Source organism: Chiloscyllium plagiosum, unplaced genomic scaffold (genome assembly GCF_037043375.1).
Source record: "Chiloscyllium plagiosum isolate Xiang-an unplaced genomic scaffold, Cpla_swu_hap1 HiC_scaffold_14, whole genome shotgun sequence".
Lineage (NCBI taxonomy): Eukaryota > Metazoa > Chordata > Chondrichthyes > Orectolobiformes > Hemiscylliidae > Chiloscyllium > Chiloscyllium plagiosum.
Window position 1 is genome coordinate 24372446 of NW_028270152.1, and position 20147 is coordinate 24392592.

A 20147-nucleotide genomic window follows, 5' to 3' on the forward strand; every position below is an offset into this window, starting at 1 on the left:
TCTTGATCACCTGCACAGACCTGTTATACAGCCTGTCGACACTCCACTCACACCATTTGTTTGATATCTCTGATTATAAATTCTGTGCTTCTCCTCAATTCACCTGACAAAGGATCAGCTCTCTGAATGCTTGTGATTTCAAATAAACCTGTTGTGTGACTTCTGACCTTGTCCACCCCAGTCCAACACCAGCACCTCCACATAAAAATTGTATGAGGGTAAGACTTGTCCCTTGCCACCCCTTTTACCTGGCATTACAATGTCCTCTTGACAGCTGGAAATCTGTTCAACTAAGTTGGATCAACCATGATTTTATTGAACTGTGGAGCAGGCTTAGTGCTGGAATGACCAATTCCAGTTCCTTATCTGTCTGCTTGTATATGCATAAACTGTGTTGGCCTTACCAAGATTCATGTCACTTCATTTATTTAGATTAAATGACCTTTGTCATTATGCAGTCTGCATTTCTTCATATCTAAATCTCTGTTTTTGATTCTAATTTTCCTGTCTTAACATGTTCAGATTTTGTTGCTATCTGCAAGCATACAAACAACATTCCCAATGCCATTGTCTAGGTCATTAATAAAGACAGAGAGGAGTAATGGACCCAGGGGCTATTGCAGGGGCCACCACTCGTAGCATAATTCCCAACTGAATTTGATTAATTAACTATTTTGGCTGTCAGGTTTGTGACAATTCATTAGACAGCATTTAAAATTCCCACTGTTACCACTGGAATCTATTTTGAGAAGTAACCTATTACAAAGTTTCTTTAACATTTTCTGAATGGAACCAAGAGTAAAGGTATCCTGGATTGATTCATCTTGTTTGTTAATTTGGTAACTTGCTCAAAAATATTGTTCACTGCCTCCAACTTACCATCTGGAATTTAAGCATCATGTACTGGACTGACCTTTGGGAAATAATCATAATATGACTAAGTTTGAAGCTGCTATACGTACATGTTTGCAACAAAACCAGATATTGCCAGAGAAAGTTTTGTATCAGCTTTCTAGCATCTGCAGTCATTTTATTTCTGAACTTTTTAGTCCTCTGAAGGATCTTCAGACATAGCTGTAAACGCTTTTACTATTGCTCCCACAATTGCAGTGTATTTTCATTTCCAGAGATCTCTTGGCAATTCACATATTTTTCTGTCTTTCTCAATTGCATGTGATGATTTCCCCTGTGAGATAAAAGCTAGTGTTGAATGACTTCTTTGTTTTATTTTACTTCAAAAATGAAACTGTGTCCCTTTAAAGCCCAAACTCTGATCACTGTTAATATCCACGGCCTACCAGAGGCCAATTTCTATTTGGCACATCATAAGATTCATTACAGGGTAATTACTTTAAATCCTGGCTCCCTGCCATCAGAAAATGCAAATGAAAATACCTAGCTTTTATTCAAGACTGTTTTACAGTTGTAACAATGTATGAAGTTGAATTACATATAACAAGTTTTCAGTCCATAAAATAAGTGACAATGACTTCATCTTTGACATCTTTTCAAGTTGACAGTGATCCTCATTTTGTCATTTCAATAAACGATCATAGTGATGCCATTTGTTTCAACATTGATGGTAAACCAGGAGCAATCCTAAATCTTGTCACAGATCCATATACAGGTAGGTGTAATCTTTGTTACAAGTTGTCTCAAGGAAAGACAAAATAGCTTCTTAACAGAAACATTTTGAGTTAACAGATCATAATGACATTAAAGTTGACCTTTGCAGAATTTTATTGTTTGATGTGCCCACATTCCTGGCTGATAAAGGAATATCTATCGGCATGGTGGCTCAGTGGTTAGCACTGCTGCCTCAAAGTGCCAGGCATCCAGGTTCGATTCCAAACTCCGGTGACTGTCTGTATGGAGTCTGCATATTCTCCCTGTGTCTGTGTAGGTTTCCTCTGGGTGCTCCAGTTTCCCCCCACAATCCAAAGATGTGCAGGTTAGGTGAATTGGCCATGCTAAAATGCCCAAAGTGTTCAGGGATGTGTAGGTTAGGTGTGTTAATCATGGGTAATTGTACAGGAATGGGTTTGGGTGGGATACTCTTTGCAGGGTCAGTGTGGACTTGCTAGGCCAAAGGGTCTATTTCCACACTGTAGGAATTCGATGATCTGAAGCAAAGCATTTAATCTAATAGAAGAAAAGATGAGGAAATGTAGGAGGAGGCTATTCGGCCTTTTGAGCCTGCTCCGCCATTCATCACGATTATGGCTGATTGTCCAACTCAATAACCTAATCCTGCTTTCTCCCCATAACCTTTGATCCCATTCACCTCAAGTGCTATATCTAGCCATCTCTTGTATACATTCAATGTTTTGGCATCAACTACTTCCTGTGGTAATGGATTCCACAGGCTCACCACTCTTTGAGTGAAAACATGTCTCCTAATCTCCTTTGTAAATGGTCTACCCCAAATCCTCAGACTGTGACCCCGGTTCTGGAAAATTGTCCCTGCATCTATCCTGTCTAGTCCTGTTAGAGTTTTACAAGTCTCCATGAGATTCTCCCCTCATTCATCTGAACTCCAGTGAAAACAATCCTAACTTAGTCAGTCTCTTTTCATATGTGAGTCCCGCCATCCCCAGAATCAGCCTGGTAAACCTGAAGTATATAATTTTATGAAGTGGCCCAAGTATTTTTATTTCATGCAAATCTTATGAATTATTTATTTGATGTTTATTTCTTCATTATTTCCTCATATTTTTACTTGTGGGATCTTTGAAAAATCTTGCTGGCTATTCACAATAATGATCATTTGGATTCATCTATTAGCTTCATGAAAAAGTGATATTTCAAAAATGTAATTTGTTGTTGTGACAATTAATTAGCTTTAATTAATATGTTTGACATTTTCATGCAGATTTTGTAGTAAATGGAGAATTGATTGGAGAGAAGAAAATAGAAATTAACAAGAAAATAAATACATACTTTGGAAAGTTTGGAATTGTGAACAACAAAATGGATGTTAAAGTTGAAGTATCAACTAAAACAATTACAGTATTTCATGGAGAAGATAAGATTGTTTTCCCCTGGTCAGCAACTGCATCTTTAACAAAAGAAAGGTACAGTTGTGCAGTTTTATAGTTTGTATTTCTGGAACTAAATGGTGCCATCATAAATATAAACACAGCCAAGAAGGAAAATGTTCAAGCGGTTTGATTCTAACAAAATGCTTTGCAAAGTCAAAGTACTTTATATATGAATGTACTTTCATAGACATAGGTTTTTTTTGGTTTTTTTTGCATTTTTAAAGTTATATTAGTTATAGTGTAGCACGGTGGCACAGTAGTTAGCACTGCATCTTCACAGCGTGAGAGACCAGGGTTTGATTCCAGCCTTGGGCAACTGTCTGAATGGAGATTGCATATTCTCCCTGTATCTGTGTGGGTTTGCTCCAATTGTCTCCCACAGTCCAAAGATGTGCAGGTTAGGTGGATCGGCATACTCAATTGCCCTGTAGTGCCCAGGGGTGTGAGGGCTAGGTAAGTTAACTATGACTAAGAGGTTAGGGGGATAGGATAGGATGCAGTTTGGTGGGTCAGTGCAGACTCAATGGGCCGAATAGCCTCTATCTTTACTGTATAGATTCTATATGTGGTGAAAAGAGCTTGGCAAAAATACAAAGAATGACCAAAATGTCACCATTGCATAAAAAAACGAAATAGTAATATCGCTGCAATAGCAGCTCGAAGTGAAGATTTATAAACAGTAAAGTAAGAATAAGAATAACCTGAAGTAAGGTCAATCAGACCTATTATTAAGGAACTCTGAACAACTTATTTAGAAGACCCGACAAATTTAATCTAGTTTGATAAAATTCTGTTTGCTGCATTTATTCAAGTTCTTGAGGAAGCAACTGGAAAGGTAAATGAATGTGGTATGTGGTATGCCTCACTTTCCAAAAGATAACTGAATACGTGCCATTCAGGGGGCTAATATGACAGAAAGCAGTGCACAGAATTGGGTTTAATGTATTAGCAGAGATAGAGATTTGGTTAATGGAAGAAGCAGAGTGTAAGGATAAATGGAATATTCTCAATGGAGCAGGTTATAATTTGTGGAATGCCACAAAGATCACTTCTGACGCCTCAGGTGTTTACAACCCATATAAATGGTTAGATAGACACTTTGTTTAAATATTCATTTATGGAATATGGTCATCATTGGCTAGAACATCAATTATTGTCCATTCCTAATTTTTCTTGTGAGAAGGTAGCAAACTGTCGTCTTGATTCCCTCACATCCACTTGGGTTGAGCACACTCATAGTGCTGTTCGGAAGTGGGTTCCAGGATTGTAACTCCATATCATTAAAGAACAGAAATATAGTTCCAAGTCAAGATGGTGTGTAGCTTGCACAAGGGATGCTTGTACGTAGTGATCCTCTCATGCATCTGCTGTTTTGTTCTTCTAGATGGTAGAGGTAACATGTTTAGTTGGTGGTGTTGAAGGAGCCTTAGCGACTTGCTACAGAGCATCTTTTAAATGATACACACTGCTGCAATTGAGGGAGTGAATGCTGGACATGGTGGTTGGGTACCAATCAAGTAGGTTGCTGAATCCTGAATGGTGTTGAGCTTCCTAAGTGTAGGAGCTGCATTCAGCCAGGCAAGTGAAAAGTATGCCTTCACTCCTGACTTGCCATGAAGTTGGTTGACAGCATTTGAGGAGACAGGAAGTGAATTACTCACCTCAGACTTCCTCGTCTTTGACCTGTTCTTATAGCCACTGTGCTTATATGGCTGGTTAGGTTCAGTTTCTGGTTAATGACTGTTCTCCAGGATGTTGACATTGGGGGTTTTAGTTATGGTAACGCCAGGGAATGTAGATGGGAAACGGTTAGGTGCTCTCTTGTTGGAGATGGTCTTTGCAGGGCACTTGTGTGGTATGAATATTACCAGCCATTTATCAGCACAAACTCTTGCTGAATATGGACACAGCCTGCTTCAGTATCTCAGGGGTCAATAATAATGCTGAACATTGTGTTATCATTAGCAACCAACCGTGTCTGACTTCATGATTGAAGTAAAGCAATTGATGAAGCAACTCAAAATAATTGCATCCAGGATACCAGCCTCTGAGCCAGGAGACACAGTTTAAAGTCCTGCATTCTCCAGAGGTTCATAATAACATTAGTAAAAAGGCTGGTTAGAAGATGAGGAACCCCGGCTGTGACATCCTAGGACTGAGATGATTGGCCTTTAAGAAGACAACTGTTTTTCTTGTGCTCAGTTTGACTCCAAGCAGTGGAGAATTTACCCCTGATTTCCATGGACTTCAGTTTTGATAGGACACCTTGATGTCATACTCAGTCAAATGCTATGCTGATATCAAGGAAAACTCTCTCCCTCAGCTGTTTTACACATCTTTTCAAAAAGGCTGTAATAAGGAAAGGATTTCAGTGGCCCTGACAGAACCTATATTGACTGAATGTAAAGGTTACTACTGATTAAGTGCCATTATAGCATCATTCACAAATCCTTCCTTTGCTGAGGAACCTTGGAATGCAGGTTCATAGCGCCTTGAAAGTGGAGTCGCAGGTAGATAGGATAGAGAAGAAAGTGTTTGGTATGCTTTCCTTTATTGGTCAAGAGTTTTGAGTACAGGAGTTGAGAGGTCATGTTGCGGCTCTACAGGAAGTTGATTAGGCCACTTTTGGAATATTGCGTGCAATTCTGGTCTCCTTCCTATAGGAAGGATGTTGTGAAACTTGAAAGTGTTCAGAAAAGATTTACAAGGATGTTGCCAGAGTTGGAGGATTTGAGCTATAGGGAGAGGCTGAACAGGCCGGGGCTGTTTTCCCTGGAGCGTTGGAGGTTGAGGGGTGACATTGTAGATGTTTATAAAATCATGAGGGGCATGGATAGGGTAAATAGGTAAAGTCTCTTCCCTGGGGTGGGGGAGTCCAGAACTAGAGGGCATTGGTTTAGGGTGAGAGGGGAAAGATATAAGAGAGACCTGAGGGGCAATCTTTTCATGCAGAGGGTGGTATGCGTATGGAATGAGCTGCCAGAGGAAGTGGTGGAGGCTGATACAATTACAACATTTAAAAGGCATCTGGATGGGTATATGAATAGAAAGGGTTTGGAGGGATATGAGCCAGGTGCTGGCAAGTGGGACTAGATTGGGTTGGGATATCTGGTCGGCATGGACGACTTGGACCAAAGGCTCTGTTTCCATGCTGCACATCTCTATGACTCTATGGCAGCAATTGGCTGGGTTGGATATGTCTTCCTTTTTGTGTGTAGAGCCTGTGCAATTTTTCATGTTGCTGGGTAGATACCAGTATAATAGCTATACTGAAAGTTGGAGGTGGAGTTCCTTTTGGAGCATGGCTTTAGTACTGTTACCAGAATATTGCTTGGATCCTTGGCCTTTGCAGTATCCATTACATTCAGCTGTTTCTTAATATCACATGCGGTTAATCAAATTGGCTAAAGACTAGCAGCTGTGATACTGTGGTCTCAGGAGAAGGCCAAGATAATCCACTTGCTACTTCTGGGTAAAGATGGATACAGATATTTCAGCTTTGTGTTTTGCTGGCTCTCCCATTATTAAGGATAGGATATCTGCGGAGGCTCCTCTTGCTATCTGTTTAACTGTTCACAAGGTCTGAATGCAACATGACTATAGAACGTAGATTTAATCTAAATAAAACAAAGAAATTAGGAGCAGGAGTAGGCCAGTCAAACCTGCCATGACATTCAATATGATCAAGGCTGATCTTATATACCAATGTCATATCCTTGCTTACTCCACGTACCCCTTGGTTACTTCAAAAATCAAAAAATTATTAATTTTTTTCTTGAATTTATTCAAAGGCTTGATCGCCATAGCCTTCTGTTGTGGAGAATTTCATAGGTTTATTACTTTTTAAATGAAGAAATCTTTCCTCATCTCAGCCCTAGTAACCTAAAACACTGTGACTCCTGGTTCTAGAATCCCCAACCACCTTCCCTACATCTACCCTGTTCAGTCCCGCTAGAATGTTGTACATTTTAATCAGAGTTCCTCATATCCTTTTAAACTCTAGTGAATACTAGGCCCAGTCAAATCAATCTTTCTTCATAGTGCAATCCTGCCATCTCCAATATCAGCCTGCTGAACCTCTGCTCAATCTCAAGTATATTCTTTCTTAGGAAGGAAGAACATAACTGCATGCAATACTCCAGGTGTCATCTCACCAATACCACCATATAAGTGTAGTAAGACATCTCTACCTCTGAAATTAAGTCCACTTGCAATGACCACCAATATACCATTTGTCTTCCTAATTTTTTGTTGCATCTGCCTGTCGACTTTTATTGACTGGTGTTCAAGGATACCCAGATTCCTTTTTACTTTGATATTTTGGCTATGGAATTAACCGACTTTGTTGCATGCTGATTCCACTGTTCAGCATGCAAGAATTCCTGTGTTATAGCTTCACCAAGTTGACAACTCATTTTTATTTATGCTTAGTGCTGTTCCTGACAAGCTCCTTTGCACTCCTCAGTGAGCTAGGGTTGATCATCAGCCTGATGGCAATGATAGTGTGGCAGACATGTCAGGCCGTGTGGTTACAGATTTTGTTGGAGTACAATTCTGCTGTTTCTGATAGCTCACAGTACCTTATGGATACTCATTGATTTGTCAGATATGATTGAATTCTAGCCAGTTTAGCATTGTGCTAGTTCCACACTGCATATCAGAAGGCATTCTCAATGCGAAAACAGGACTTCATCTCCAGAAGGATTGTGCAGTGGTCACTCCTACTGTCTTGGATAGATGCATCCATGACAATTAGATTGATGAGCATGAGATGAAGTAAGTTTTTTTCCCCCTTTTGTTGGTTCCCTCATCACATCCTGCAAACCTAACGTGTATCTTTTAGGACTTTTTAACTGGTGGTGCAACTCAGCAACTCTTGGTAATTGTTGCTGAAGTGCCACCGAGAGTAAGTTCTATGCTCTTGTCCCTTTAGTGGCAGGAAGTGAGAGTAGTGAGGTGGGGGGATAGTGGGTATAAGACGATAAGCTGAAGGAGATTTCTTTGCAGGTGTCTTCCTTTCCAACTGGAGATGTTACCTTATTTCTTGAGACTTCATGGGGTCCAGTGTCAATGTTGAGGTCTCCCAGTGCAACTCTTTCTTTTTGAAATATATCTGTTTACAGATAAATAGACTAACAAATCAGAATGGAACCATTATCCTTGCCCACATTCAGTGGTGCAGGGTGAGGAAGTTACAACAGACACTATTTAAAGTAGGTCTTTATGAATGCATATAAAGATTATTAATAATGGATTATCGGAACAGATAATTGAATGATTTGCATAGATTCAATATTCAGTATATTAAAGTTTATATACAATATAATTTATCATTTCTAACATTTATTTCCTAGCTTCTCAATTTCAATCATAAAAGAAAGGAATCTCACACTAACAATGGGAGATGATGCAACATTTGTTATTGTGTTGCATCGCGTCTGGAAAAATCACCCTCTGCACAGAGACTTTCTGGGATTTTATACACTTGATAGCCACAGGTTTTCAAGTATGACTCATGGATTACTTGGTATGTATTCACTTCATTAATTGCTCATAGATAAACATACTACCACTAATGGCTTCCCCTTGAGCTGCCAGTCCCTAACCTCTGGTATTTTCACCCTGAAGTTTTCTGCGTTTTCTCCAAGATACTGCTATCTTTTCTCTAGATACTGCTAAAAATTTCAACCAAGCTTTGATTCTCAGTCCTAGCATTATCAAATCGTGCTCTGCATCATCTTTTAGAGTCATAGAGATACATACAGCACGGAAACAAACCCTTCAGTCCAACTCGTCCATGCCGACCAGATATTCCAATCCAATCAAGTCCCACTTGCCAGCACCTGGCCCATATCCCTCCAACCCTTTCCATTCATATATCCATCTAGCTGCCTTTTAAATGTTGCAATTGTACTAGCCTCCACCACTTCCTCTGGCAGCTCATTCCACACACGTACCACCCTCTGCATGAATAAATTGCCCCTGAGTTCTTTTTATACCTTTCTCCTCTCACCCTAAATCTATGCCCTCTAATTCTGGACTCCCCAGCCTCAGGGAAAAGACTTTATCTATTTATCCTATCCATGCCCCTCAAAATTTTATAAACCTCTACAAGGTCATCCCTCAGCCCCCAACGCTCCAGGGAAAACAGTCCTAGTCTATTCAACCTCTTCTCTTGCTCAAATCCTTCAACCCTGGCAACATCCTTGTAAATCTTTTCTGAACCCTTTCAAGTTTCACAACATCTTTCCGATAGGAAGGAGACCAGAATTGCATGCAATATTCCAACAGTGGCCTAACCAATGTCCTGTACAGCCGCAACATGACTCCCAACTCCTGTACTCAATACTTTGACCAATAAAGGAGAGCATACCAAACGCCTTCTTCACTATCCCATCTACCTGCGACTCTTTCAAGGAGCTATGAACCTGCACTCCAAAGTCTCTGTTTAGCAACGCTCTCTAGGATTCTGTTCGCTGAGCTGGGAATTTGTGTTGCAGACGTTTCGTCCCCTGACTAGGTGACATCCTCAGTGCTTGGGAGCCTCTTGTGAAGCGCTTCTGTGATCTTTCCTCTGGCATTTGTAGTGGTTTGAATCTGCCGCTTACGGTTGTCAGTTCCAGCTGTCCATTGCAGTGGTCAGTATATTGGGTCCAGGTCAATGTGCTTATTGATTGAATCTGTGGATGAGTGCCATGCCTCTAGGAATTCCCTGGCTGTTCTCTGTTTGGCTTGTCCTATAATAGTAGTGTTGTCCCAGTCGAATTTATGTTGCTTGTCATCTGCGTGTGTGGCTACTAAGGATAGCTGGTCGTGTCGTTTCGTGGCTAGTTGGTGTTCATGGATGCGGATCGTTAGCTGTCTTCCTGTTTGTCCTATGTAGTGTTTTGTGCACAAAATATAGTGTACAAAATCCCATGCAAGGACTGGAAGACAGCTAACGATCCGCATCCATGAACACCAACTAGCCACGAAACGACACGACCAGCTATCCTTAGTAGCCACACACGCAGATGACAAGCAACATGAATTCGACTGGGACAACACTACTATTATAGGACAAGCCAAACAGAGAACAGCCAGGGAATTCCTAGAGGCATCGCACTCATCCACAGATTCAATCAATAAGCACATCGACCTGGACCCAATATACCGACCACTGCAATGGACAGCTGGAACTGACAACCAGAAACGGCAGATTCAAATCACTACAAATGCCAGAGGAAAGATCACAGAAGCGCTTCACAGGAGGCTCCCAAGCACTGATGATGTCGCCTAGACAGGGGACGAAACGTCTGCAACACAAATTCCCAGCTCGGCGAACAGAACCACAACAACGAGCACCCGAGCTACAAATCTTCTCACAAACTTTGAACTCTCTAGGATCTTACCATTAAATGTATAAGTCCTACTAAGACTTGCTTTCCCAAAATGCAGCACCTTGCTTTTATCTAAATTAGACTCCATTTCCCACTCCTCAGCCCATTGGCCCATCTGATCAAGATCCCGTTGTAATCCAAGGTAACATTCTTCGCTGTCCGCTACACCTCCAATTTTGGTGTCATCTGCAAACTTACTAACTATACCTCATCCAAATTACTTACATAAGTGACAAAACGTTGTTGACCCAGCACTGATCCTTGTGGCACTCCACTGGGGTCACATGCCTCCAAATTTTGAAAAACAACCCTCCACCACCACCCTCTGTCTTCTACATTTGAGCCAGTTCTGTATCCAAATGGTTAGTTCTCCCTGTATTCCATGAGATCTAACATTGCTAACCAGTCTCCCATGGGGAATCTTGTCGAATGTCTTACTGAAGTCCATATAGATCACGTCTACCATTCTGCACTCATCAATCTTCTTTGTTACTTCTTCAAAAAACTCAATCAAGTTTGTGAGACATGATTTCCCATGCACAAAGCCATGTTGACTATTCCTAATCAGTCCTTGCTTTTCCAAATACATGTACATCCTGTCCCTCAGGATTCCCCTCAATAACTTGCCCATCAACAACATCAGGCTCACTGGTCTATAGTTCCCTGGCTTGTCCTTACCACCTTTCTTAAACAGTGCCACCACGTTAGCCAACCTCCAGTCTTCCTGCACCTTACCTGTGACTATCGATAATTTAAATATCTCTGCAGGAGGCCCAGCAATCACTTCCCTAGCTTCCCACAGAGTTTTAGGGTATACCTGATCAGGTCCTGGGGGTTTATCCACTTATATGTGTTTTAAGACATCCAGCACTTTCTCTTCTGTAATATGGACATTTTTCAAATGTCATCATCTGTTTCCCTACAATCTATATCTTCCATGTCCTTTTCCACAGTAAACACTGATGCAAAATACTCGTTTAGTATCTCCCCCATCTCCTGCGGCTCCACACAAAGGCCGCCTTGCTGATCTTTGAGGGGCCCTATTCTCTCCCTAGCTACCCTTTTGTCCTTAATGTATTTGTAAAAACCCTTTAGATTCTCCTTAATTCTATTTGCCAAAGCTACCTCATGTCCCCTTTCTACCCTCCTGATTTCTCTCTTAAGTATACTCCTACTGCCTTTATACTCTTGTCAGGATTCACTCGATCTATCCTGTCCATACCTGACATATGTTTTCTTCTTTTTCTTAACCAAACCCTCAATTTCTTTAGTTATCCAGCATTCCCTATACCTACCAGCCTTTCCTTTCATCCTAACAGGAATATACTGTCTCTGGACTCTCATTATCTCATTTCTGAAGGCTTCCCATTTTCCAGTCACCTCTTTACCTGCAAATGTCTGCCCCAATAAGCTTTTGAAAGTTCTTGCCTCATACCATCAAAATTGGCCTTAGAACTTCAACTTTTGGATCTAGTCTATCTCTTTCCATCACTATTTTAAAACTAATAGAATTATGTTGCTGGCCCCAAAGTACTCTCCCAGTGACACCTCAGTCATCTACGCTGCCTTATTTCCCAAGAGTAGGTCAAGTTTTGCACCTTCTCCAGTATGTGCATCCACATACTGATTAAGAACATTTTCTTCTGCATGCTTAATAAATTCCTCTCCATCTGAACCCTTATAACTATGGTAGCCCTGGTCTATGTTTGGAAAGTTAAAATCCCCTACCATAACCACCCTATTATTCTTACAGATAACTGAGATCTTTTGTTTTGGATATGCATGGGAAATTACTTTAGGACATTAAAATGCAATGAAGTACTTTATATTTACAAGCTACTGTTGTGTGAAGACTAACGGGGATACAGCTCTTGTTCAATCTTTTTACAGATTCCTTTGCAACACAAAGCTAATCTTTCTCATTGCCATACTAAATGATACTTCTGCAGGATATATGTCCCAAGAACAGCAATTTCCATACTTCACTGAAACTGTGAAGTTACTACCACATATTCAGTCTTGTGTCACTACATAGTGTCAAAAAATTAAATGTTCATGTCAATGTTCACCCATTTGTGAAATACATAATGAAAGGAATGGTTTAGTTTAGTTGAGTTCATTTCAATTCCCAACTTCATAAATATTCCACAGCCATTTTTGGTCAATATTTAAGTGTAATTTTAACTAAATTAACAAATTTATTTGTTAATATTTTACTAAATCAAATTACCACTAAAGTTCTTGCATTACTCATTGGAGAAAAGTGACGTTCTTGATTTAGTCACAAAATTTACCAACAACTTGAAATTAATTCATCCCTTATAAATCTTCACTGGTAGAATATAATAATATTTATTTTCCTTCTGCACTCAGTATATTAATGTTTATTGTGACTTTGCAATCAACTTAATTTGTTATTATTTTGACACAGGTCAGTTTTACCATGAAATAAGTGCTGAGATATATAATATTCACCCTGGTTTAGATGAAGGCAAATCTGATGCAACAATGATCGTAAAAGGTCACAAACTCAGAGTAACAAGGTAATGCTTACTAAGATAACATTAACACTTTTTGTGTCTTCGGTGTAACAGCTGTAACTTGTTTGTAAATTTCTTATGCAACTTTTTGATATTTTAATTTTAGAGGGTACCAGAAAGACTACAGATTTGATCCAAAGCGTGGAACCAATGTCCCATGCTGGTTCGTTCACTACAATGGCAAAGGATTTATTGATGGAAGCCCCACTGACTATGTTGTTTCTTCTTTATTTGACTACCTATATTCATAACTTGAGAGCAGATGATGAAAGTTTATCTCTCGAATGACTCGATTGCACAATTACTTTATATTTCAAATACAAAAACAGATTAAAAATCATATATGTAAGCACTTCCTGTCTCTTCAATCATAAGTTACAATGTTTCTTCAGAATAATTACTGCCTATGTAAAATGACCAGATTAGGTTTGTTTGTTAAAAATGGGTGCCAGGTACGCTCCTCTACTGATCCACTATGCTCCAGTCTCTGAAAATGTGCAGCGTCAAGATTATTTTCAGATTTCTACCCTATGCACAGCAGCACCATGACTTTAGATGTAATCTCACAAGACTTGATTCATAAAAACCTTCTTCAAAGGCCACCATCCAGTAGGGAAAGCTGACAAGCTTGAGGAGATGGAACGGCCAACTAATTCCGACAATGTGTAGTTTTCACTGTGACAACATTGAAAGCACCGCTAAAGAGTCTGGGGCATGAGAGAGCAATGTAATGAAAAGGACATGAGGCTAATAGTGTTAGATGGCTTTTCTTATACATTAGTATTCATTGTGATACCAGTCTCCATGTGAGACTGATGCAATATCAAACCTGTAAGTGCAGATCATTGTGAACTTGTCAGTTTGACATGTAAAGGTCAGACTGGTTGTTACTATAACTCTTGCCGTGCACTCACCTCCTGTTATGAACACAGTGGGGTTTACATACCCTTGAAAATTTTAAATATCCAGTGAAATTGCCTAATAACTAAATTAGTTATCTCAATTTCCTTCCTCTGTTTCCATAGACCCCTTGACATCGTATTAGGTCAGCAAATTTTCCTGAAGCTCCTACCTCAAACCTGTTCCACCAGTAAATTAAAAACAGGAATTCTGGTGTCAATTCTGTAATACTGTCCACAAATAGCCAAATGTATTTTCATCATACGGCAAATAATTGAATATAAGGTGGGTATTGATGCCAGTGCAGTAGGAACGCACTTAAAGAACACGTCAAAAAAAATTGGTATGCTGATTTCAATGTAATAGCTATTTTGATTGACAGAGGCAGTGATACCTATGCAGGCATTAGCATAGTTCTAGCACTGAACAGAAAAGAAAGTGGCCAAGTAATGAATTGGCTTCAGTACTACTTACTGCAATGCACGAACATTTGGACCAAAAGAACACTAGGTTTGAGTGGACCATATCACTGCATAAGGTTCCGTTGTGTAACAATCGTGTACAACTCCAATATAGATATGAATTTGAAAAAAAAAGTGCATTTTTAGAGTTATCGAGTAACTTAGCAATACAAAATGGTTCCAAAAGCATTTTTGATAGTAAGCTAAATTATTTGGCAAACTGCAAAAGCAATACTGAACAATCTGTCCCTCGTACTAGCAGGAAGCAAATGTATGTATCTTCCAATGTATAAACAGGTCTGATAATATGAGTTTTTAATAACTACATAATGAATTGTTCTAATAATGTGCATAATCTGAAGACATTATACTCACCAGATATATTCTTGCATTTGTAGACAAATAAATCAATTTTATTTTAAAGTCTTGTCAATTTGTGTGTATTGTTGTGTCGCTGCTTTATAGCCAATCATTTCTGAATTAAATTAATAGAGTAAAATTCCTCAAACTTCTTTTGATGAACACAGTTTCATTTTGCATTATAGTTAGTTCTCCATCATTTCCTTTGAATACGATTTGATGCACTGGTTTCATTAAACATCAAATCATAGACATAGGAGGTCACTCAGCCCATTGTGTCCCCAACAGTTGACAAGTAGCCATCCAGCCTGATCCCACTTGCCAGTGCTTGGACCATGGCTTTGTAAGTTGCAGCAATTCAAGTGCAAACCCAAATACATTTTATATATTTTCAGTGTTGTCCTTGTACTACCTCATGGAAAAGTCAGTTCCAGATTCCTACCATTCTGTGAATAATAAAAATCTTCTTGAAATTTGTTATTTAATTTACCATAATTTATTTTTAGGGTGATTTTGCAGCAATAATAAACTTCTGTTGATATCCAGGTGCCCTCTCTTACTTTCCCAGCCTTGTATTATTTCCCTACTTTCCCATTCTATGCTCATATTGTCTTTTATGCTTTGTTGTTTCCTTCCTTCAAAGCCTTTCTATCTTCTCTGTCATCATCCTGTTGCATTATGTTGTACTGGTAAAAAGCATGTATTTTAGTGGAGTAAACATTTTTATGAGTCATTAATTATTGGTCAATTTTAATTTGAGCATTGAATTTTTTTAAAAATTATTATCAATAGTCCAGAAGACAGCAGCAGAAGTAGGCCATTCACCCATCAAGTCTGCCCAACTATTCAATGAGATCATGGCTGATCTGATAATCCTCATCTCCACTTTCCTGGCTATTCCCAGAAACCCAGATTCCCTGAGTGGCTAAACATCTGTCTACCTCATCCTTGAATATACTATAAGAATCCAGCCTTGGCAGCCTTCTGTGGTAAAGAATTGCACAGATTTGCTACCCTCAAAGTAGAAATTTGTCTTTATTTCTGTCTTAAATTGGCAAACCCTCACTTTGGGATTATGACCTCTGGTCTTGGACACTCCCATCAAGGGGTATTCCCTCAAGTCCCTAAGAATTTGGTATGGTTCATTACGGTTGCCTCTCATTTTTCTAAAATCCAATAAGTGCAGGGTCAGAAGTCACACAACACCAGGTGGAAGGGGCTGCACTCCAAAAACTTGTGTGCTTTCAAATAAACTTGTACTATAAACCTGGTGTGATGTGACTTCTGATTTTGTCCACCACAGTCCAACACCAGCACCTCTATACCAAAATGTACAGCCTCAACCTACTCAAACTTTACTCAGAAGACAGTCCATTGGATTAGTCTAGTGAACCTTCTCTAGAATACCTCCAATCACACTGTGTCTTTCTGTAGATAAGTAGCCCAGAACTGTTCACAGTATTCTAGCTGCAGGTGTATTAGTGCCTTGTACAGTTTTACCTAAACCTCTGTACTTTTATACTCAATTTCCTTTCAAAGAAAGGCTAACATTCCATTTGCCTTCTCTATTACCCACTGAATTTAGATGTTAGTTTTTTTTGAGGACAAGGACTCCTAATCATTCCGTTCTGTAACTTCCTATAGTTTTCTCCATTTAAATAATATTCAGCTTCTCAATTCTTCCTGCAAAAGTGCATAGCCTCACATGTTCCTGCATTATATTCCATCTACCAAGTTTTTTGTCCACTCATTTAACCTGAATATATCCCTCTGCAAACTCTGTCATTCCCACCCATTTTTGTGTCATCCACAAACTTGGCTATAATCCATTCACTTTCCTCATTCATGACTTATTCAAGAAAAATAAAAACCAAAACAACTGTGAATGCTGTAAATCAGAAACAAAAACAGAAATTGCTGGAAAAGCTCAGCAGATCTGGCAGCACCTATGGGGAGAAATCAGAGTTAACATTTTGGGTTGAGTGACCTTTCCTCAGAACAGTTCCTCACAAGTTTTTCATCTGATTAAGTATGGCAAGTAAATATGGAGATGCACTTCATTCATATCAGCAGTAGAAGTCAGTAGGGAAGAGGAAAAAGATACCAAACAGAATAATATCAGGACACAACTCCGTTCACCTAATTCTCAATTTAAAAACAGTCATATGTGCAGCCATCAAACTGAATGGTGCTGTTCATGTTGACATGGAAGGACCATTTGAAATTGCAAAGTGTTGGATGATAGCCAATTTTTTCTAGAGCCTGTTACAGGCCTGCTCAGTCAGAGTGTCAAATGTTTTTGTAAGGTCCACAAAACCAAAGTGTTTTTGAACTGATGTATGGATGATGGTTATATCTACCAAATATCAATCTGCTATGAAGCCACATTGTGCTTCCATATCCACATCCATCCTATCCACTGGTCAGTGGAATCTTATCAGAATGATCCCGGCAAAGACTTTCCCAGTGACATTGAGAAGTGAGATATTTATAAGTGTCACAATATCCTCAAATGCTTTTGATCTTGTATAGCAGGTGCTGTTTGCATCATATATATATATATCCTGTGGGCCAGCCTTCTCGACAGCAGAGAAAGAAAGGCTGGTGGAGGTAAAGCATCAGGTGGAAGTTTCCATCATTGAGCAGCTCAGCTGATATTGCACCTTTTTCAGGTCAGTTCCTTGCAGATCGGGAGTCAATGTTTTCTCAAGCCATCCCATTAAGTTTTCAATATCAAGCTCATACCTGACTGCTAGCTGTGGAAAATCAATAAGCAAAGACAGAGAGATTTCACTTCACATATGTATAGTTCACTGACTGATTAGAATCATGCAGCCATTCAGCACAGAACACTTCAGTCCACCAAGTCAGCACCAAACTATTTACAATCCTACTTTCAAGCAGTTAGCTAATAGCCTTGAACGTTATAGCATTTCAAGGGCCTGTCCACGAATCTTTTAAAAGTAGAGAGGGCTCTTGCCACCTGTATGCTCCCTTGCAGAGCATTCCAGATTCCCACCATCTCTGGGTTAACTAATTTTTGTTTCAAATCTCCTCTGAATCTCCTGCCCTAAAATTATATTGACACTTCAATTACGGTGAGCTGTTGTTTCCAATTCACCTTGTTCATGCGCCTCATAATATATACACCTCACTCAGAACCCACCTCAGCCTTCTCTGCTCTAAAGAAAAATGTACCTACCCAGCCCCTCTTCATAGTTAATATGCCCCATCCAGGAAACATCATGGTGTATCTCTTCTGCACCCCCTTCAGTGCAACCACATCCTTCCTATAGTGTGGTGATCAGGACTGCATAAAGTATACCAGTTGTGACCTAAGCAAAGTTTTGGACAAATTCAAATGAACCTCCCTGCCATTATAATTTATGCCATGACTGATAAAGGTAAGTGTCCTACATGCCTTCTTAGCCACCCTGTTAACATGCCTTGCTGCCTTCAAAGATCTGTGAACAAGCACACCAAGGTTCCTCTGAGTTTCCTAGTGTCCTGTCATTCATTGAGTACTCCCTTGTTTGTTATTTCTTTCAGAGTACATCGCCTCACACTTATAAGGATTAAATTCCTTTCGCCACTGATCTGTGCATCTGATCAACGTGTCCATACCTTCCTAACAGATAAAACTTTCTTACTCACTTTTAACCATTTGGTCAATCTTCATGTCACCTGAAAACATATTCTTCATCCCCACATTCACATACCAGTTAACCAATAAACATGCCAGTACAAGTTCGGGTAACTGCACCGAGAAGTAAGGGAATTTTTAATAGTGGTAATTCATGTATCTGAAGTTTTCATGTTCTAGATGGCTATTAAAATATTTTCAAGTGGTTGAAATTATCAAGTCAGACATGGAAAACATGGTTAATGTTTTGCAGTGTTAACAAATCAAGTTGAGGCATGATACTAAAGTATGCAATTTCTAAGATAACACATCCATGTGTACAACTAAAACATTCAAAACTATGCAGACATGCAGATAATTAGATCAGTACAGTAGCATAAACAAAACTTTTAGAAAAGAGATTGCAGCCAGAAAGAGAGAGTGATGATTGAAAAGCACAGCAGGTCAGGCAGCATTCAAGGAGCAGGAAAATCAACATTGAGCATAAGCTCTTAGTCAGGAAACATAAGCCCTTCATCAGCCCCTGCTCAAAACGTCGATTCGTCTGCTCCTCGAATGCTGCCAGACCTGCTGTGCTTTTCCAGCACCACACTCTCAACATCTGCAGTCCTCACTGTCTCCCAGCAGCCAGAAAGACCAGGACATGGTGTATGCACTTCAAACATTGGGCAAACTGTTACATATCAACACAGTAAAGGTAACCAAATCATCTATCTTGTGAGTGTGGCTCATGATTCTGGCACTAATACACCTCCTGACAGCTTGAACATACATTTCGAGCCTAGGGCAGCAGTCTACTGGAGGGATCCAATTCGACTCTTTCTTCATTTGTCGCTGCACTGCGGATCTTTCTGTCGACTGTTCTGGTTTATTGGTTGTCTCACTGGGCTTGCTGCTGACACCTTGGGGTTTGTGGAAGAATTCCTGGAGCCTCAATCGCCTGATGAATTCCTCTGTGTTTGCTGTGAGACTACCATTTTGATAATAAGGGAGAAATTGAGCCCTAGGCTGAGAACTTCATTTTCATCTGGTTGAAGGCTGTGGTCAGACAAGTTGGCGATAGATTTCTCTGCAATGGTACCAGCTTCAACCGTAGTATCAGAGGAGGCTTAGTTACTGCTGGTGGTGATGTAAGTTTCTCCAGTTTCAGTTCTTGGGGTGCATGTAGATGGTGTAGTTCCGTTGCCTCATCTGCTTGGCAGTTTCTTGTAGCTGGTCTGCTGTATCATGAATGCAAGCTGAGAATATGGATTCTATTTTGATTTCAAGGTTGGAGCATCTGCTGTAGTGCTGATGTGCGAGATGATTGAGGAGTGTGCGAGAAGTGCAACGGCACAGTCTCTCAGCATAGTCTGTGTTGTAGGTCGGCTTGAGTGGGTTTGTGATCTCTAGTCCTTTCGGGAACTTCTTTGCTTTCTTACATCTCTGAAGAAACTTGATGTCTGTGTTGATATGTGTGATTTTCTTGGAGATCCTCTCTACTTTGAGCTGCCAGTTTGTAGTGCCAATGGGAATCATGACGCAGAGATGCCAGTATTGAACTAGGATGCACTGGACCAGAAATCACATGACACCAAGTTATAGTCCAACGGGTTTAATTGAAATCACAAGCTTTCTGAGTGCTGCGTCTTCATCAATTCTGATGTGCCATAGCAAAAAACCGCAATAACCTCCTCAGAAGACATACACAGGATACAACAAATAGAGTACCCTTCATGGTCCAGTACTTCCTTGGAGCGGAGAAACTACGTCATATTGTTCACAGCCTTCAACATGCCATTGATGATGAACATCTCGCCAAGATCATCCCTACACCTCCACTT

General features: G+C 39.9%; 1 protein-coding gene across 1 annotated transcript; it reads left to right on the forward strand.

Annotated features, from left to right (window-relative positions):
• The first annotated feature begins 1470 nt into the window (after positions 1 to 1470).
• Positions 1471 to 14744, forward strand: LOC148147933 (inter-alpha-trypsin inhibitor heavy chain H3-like). The gene is made up of 5 exons (XM_087994174.1): positions 1471 to 1627; positions 2873 to 3074; positions 8396 to 8568; positions 12852 to 12963; positions 13067 to 14744. Exons 1-5 carry the CDS (start codon positions 1486 to 1488, stop codon positions 13209 to 13211), a joined length of 774 nt encoding a protein of 257 aa, XP_087850300.1. The 5' UTR covers positions 1471 to 1485; the 3' UTR covers positions 13212 to 14744.
• Positions 14745 to 20147: the final 5403 nt, after the last annotated feature.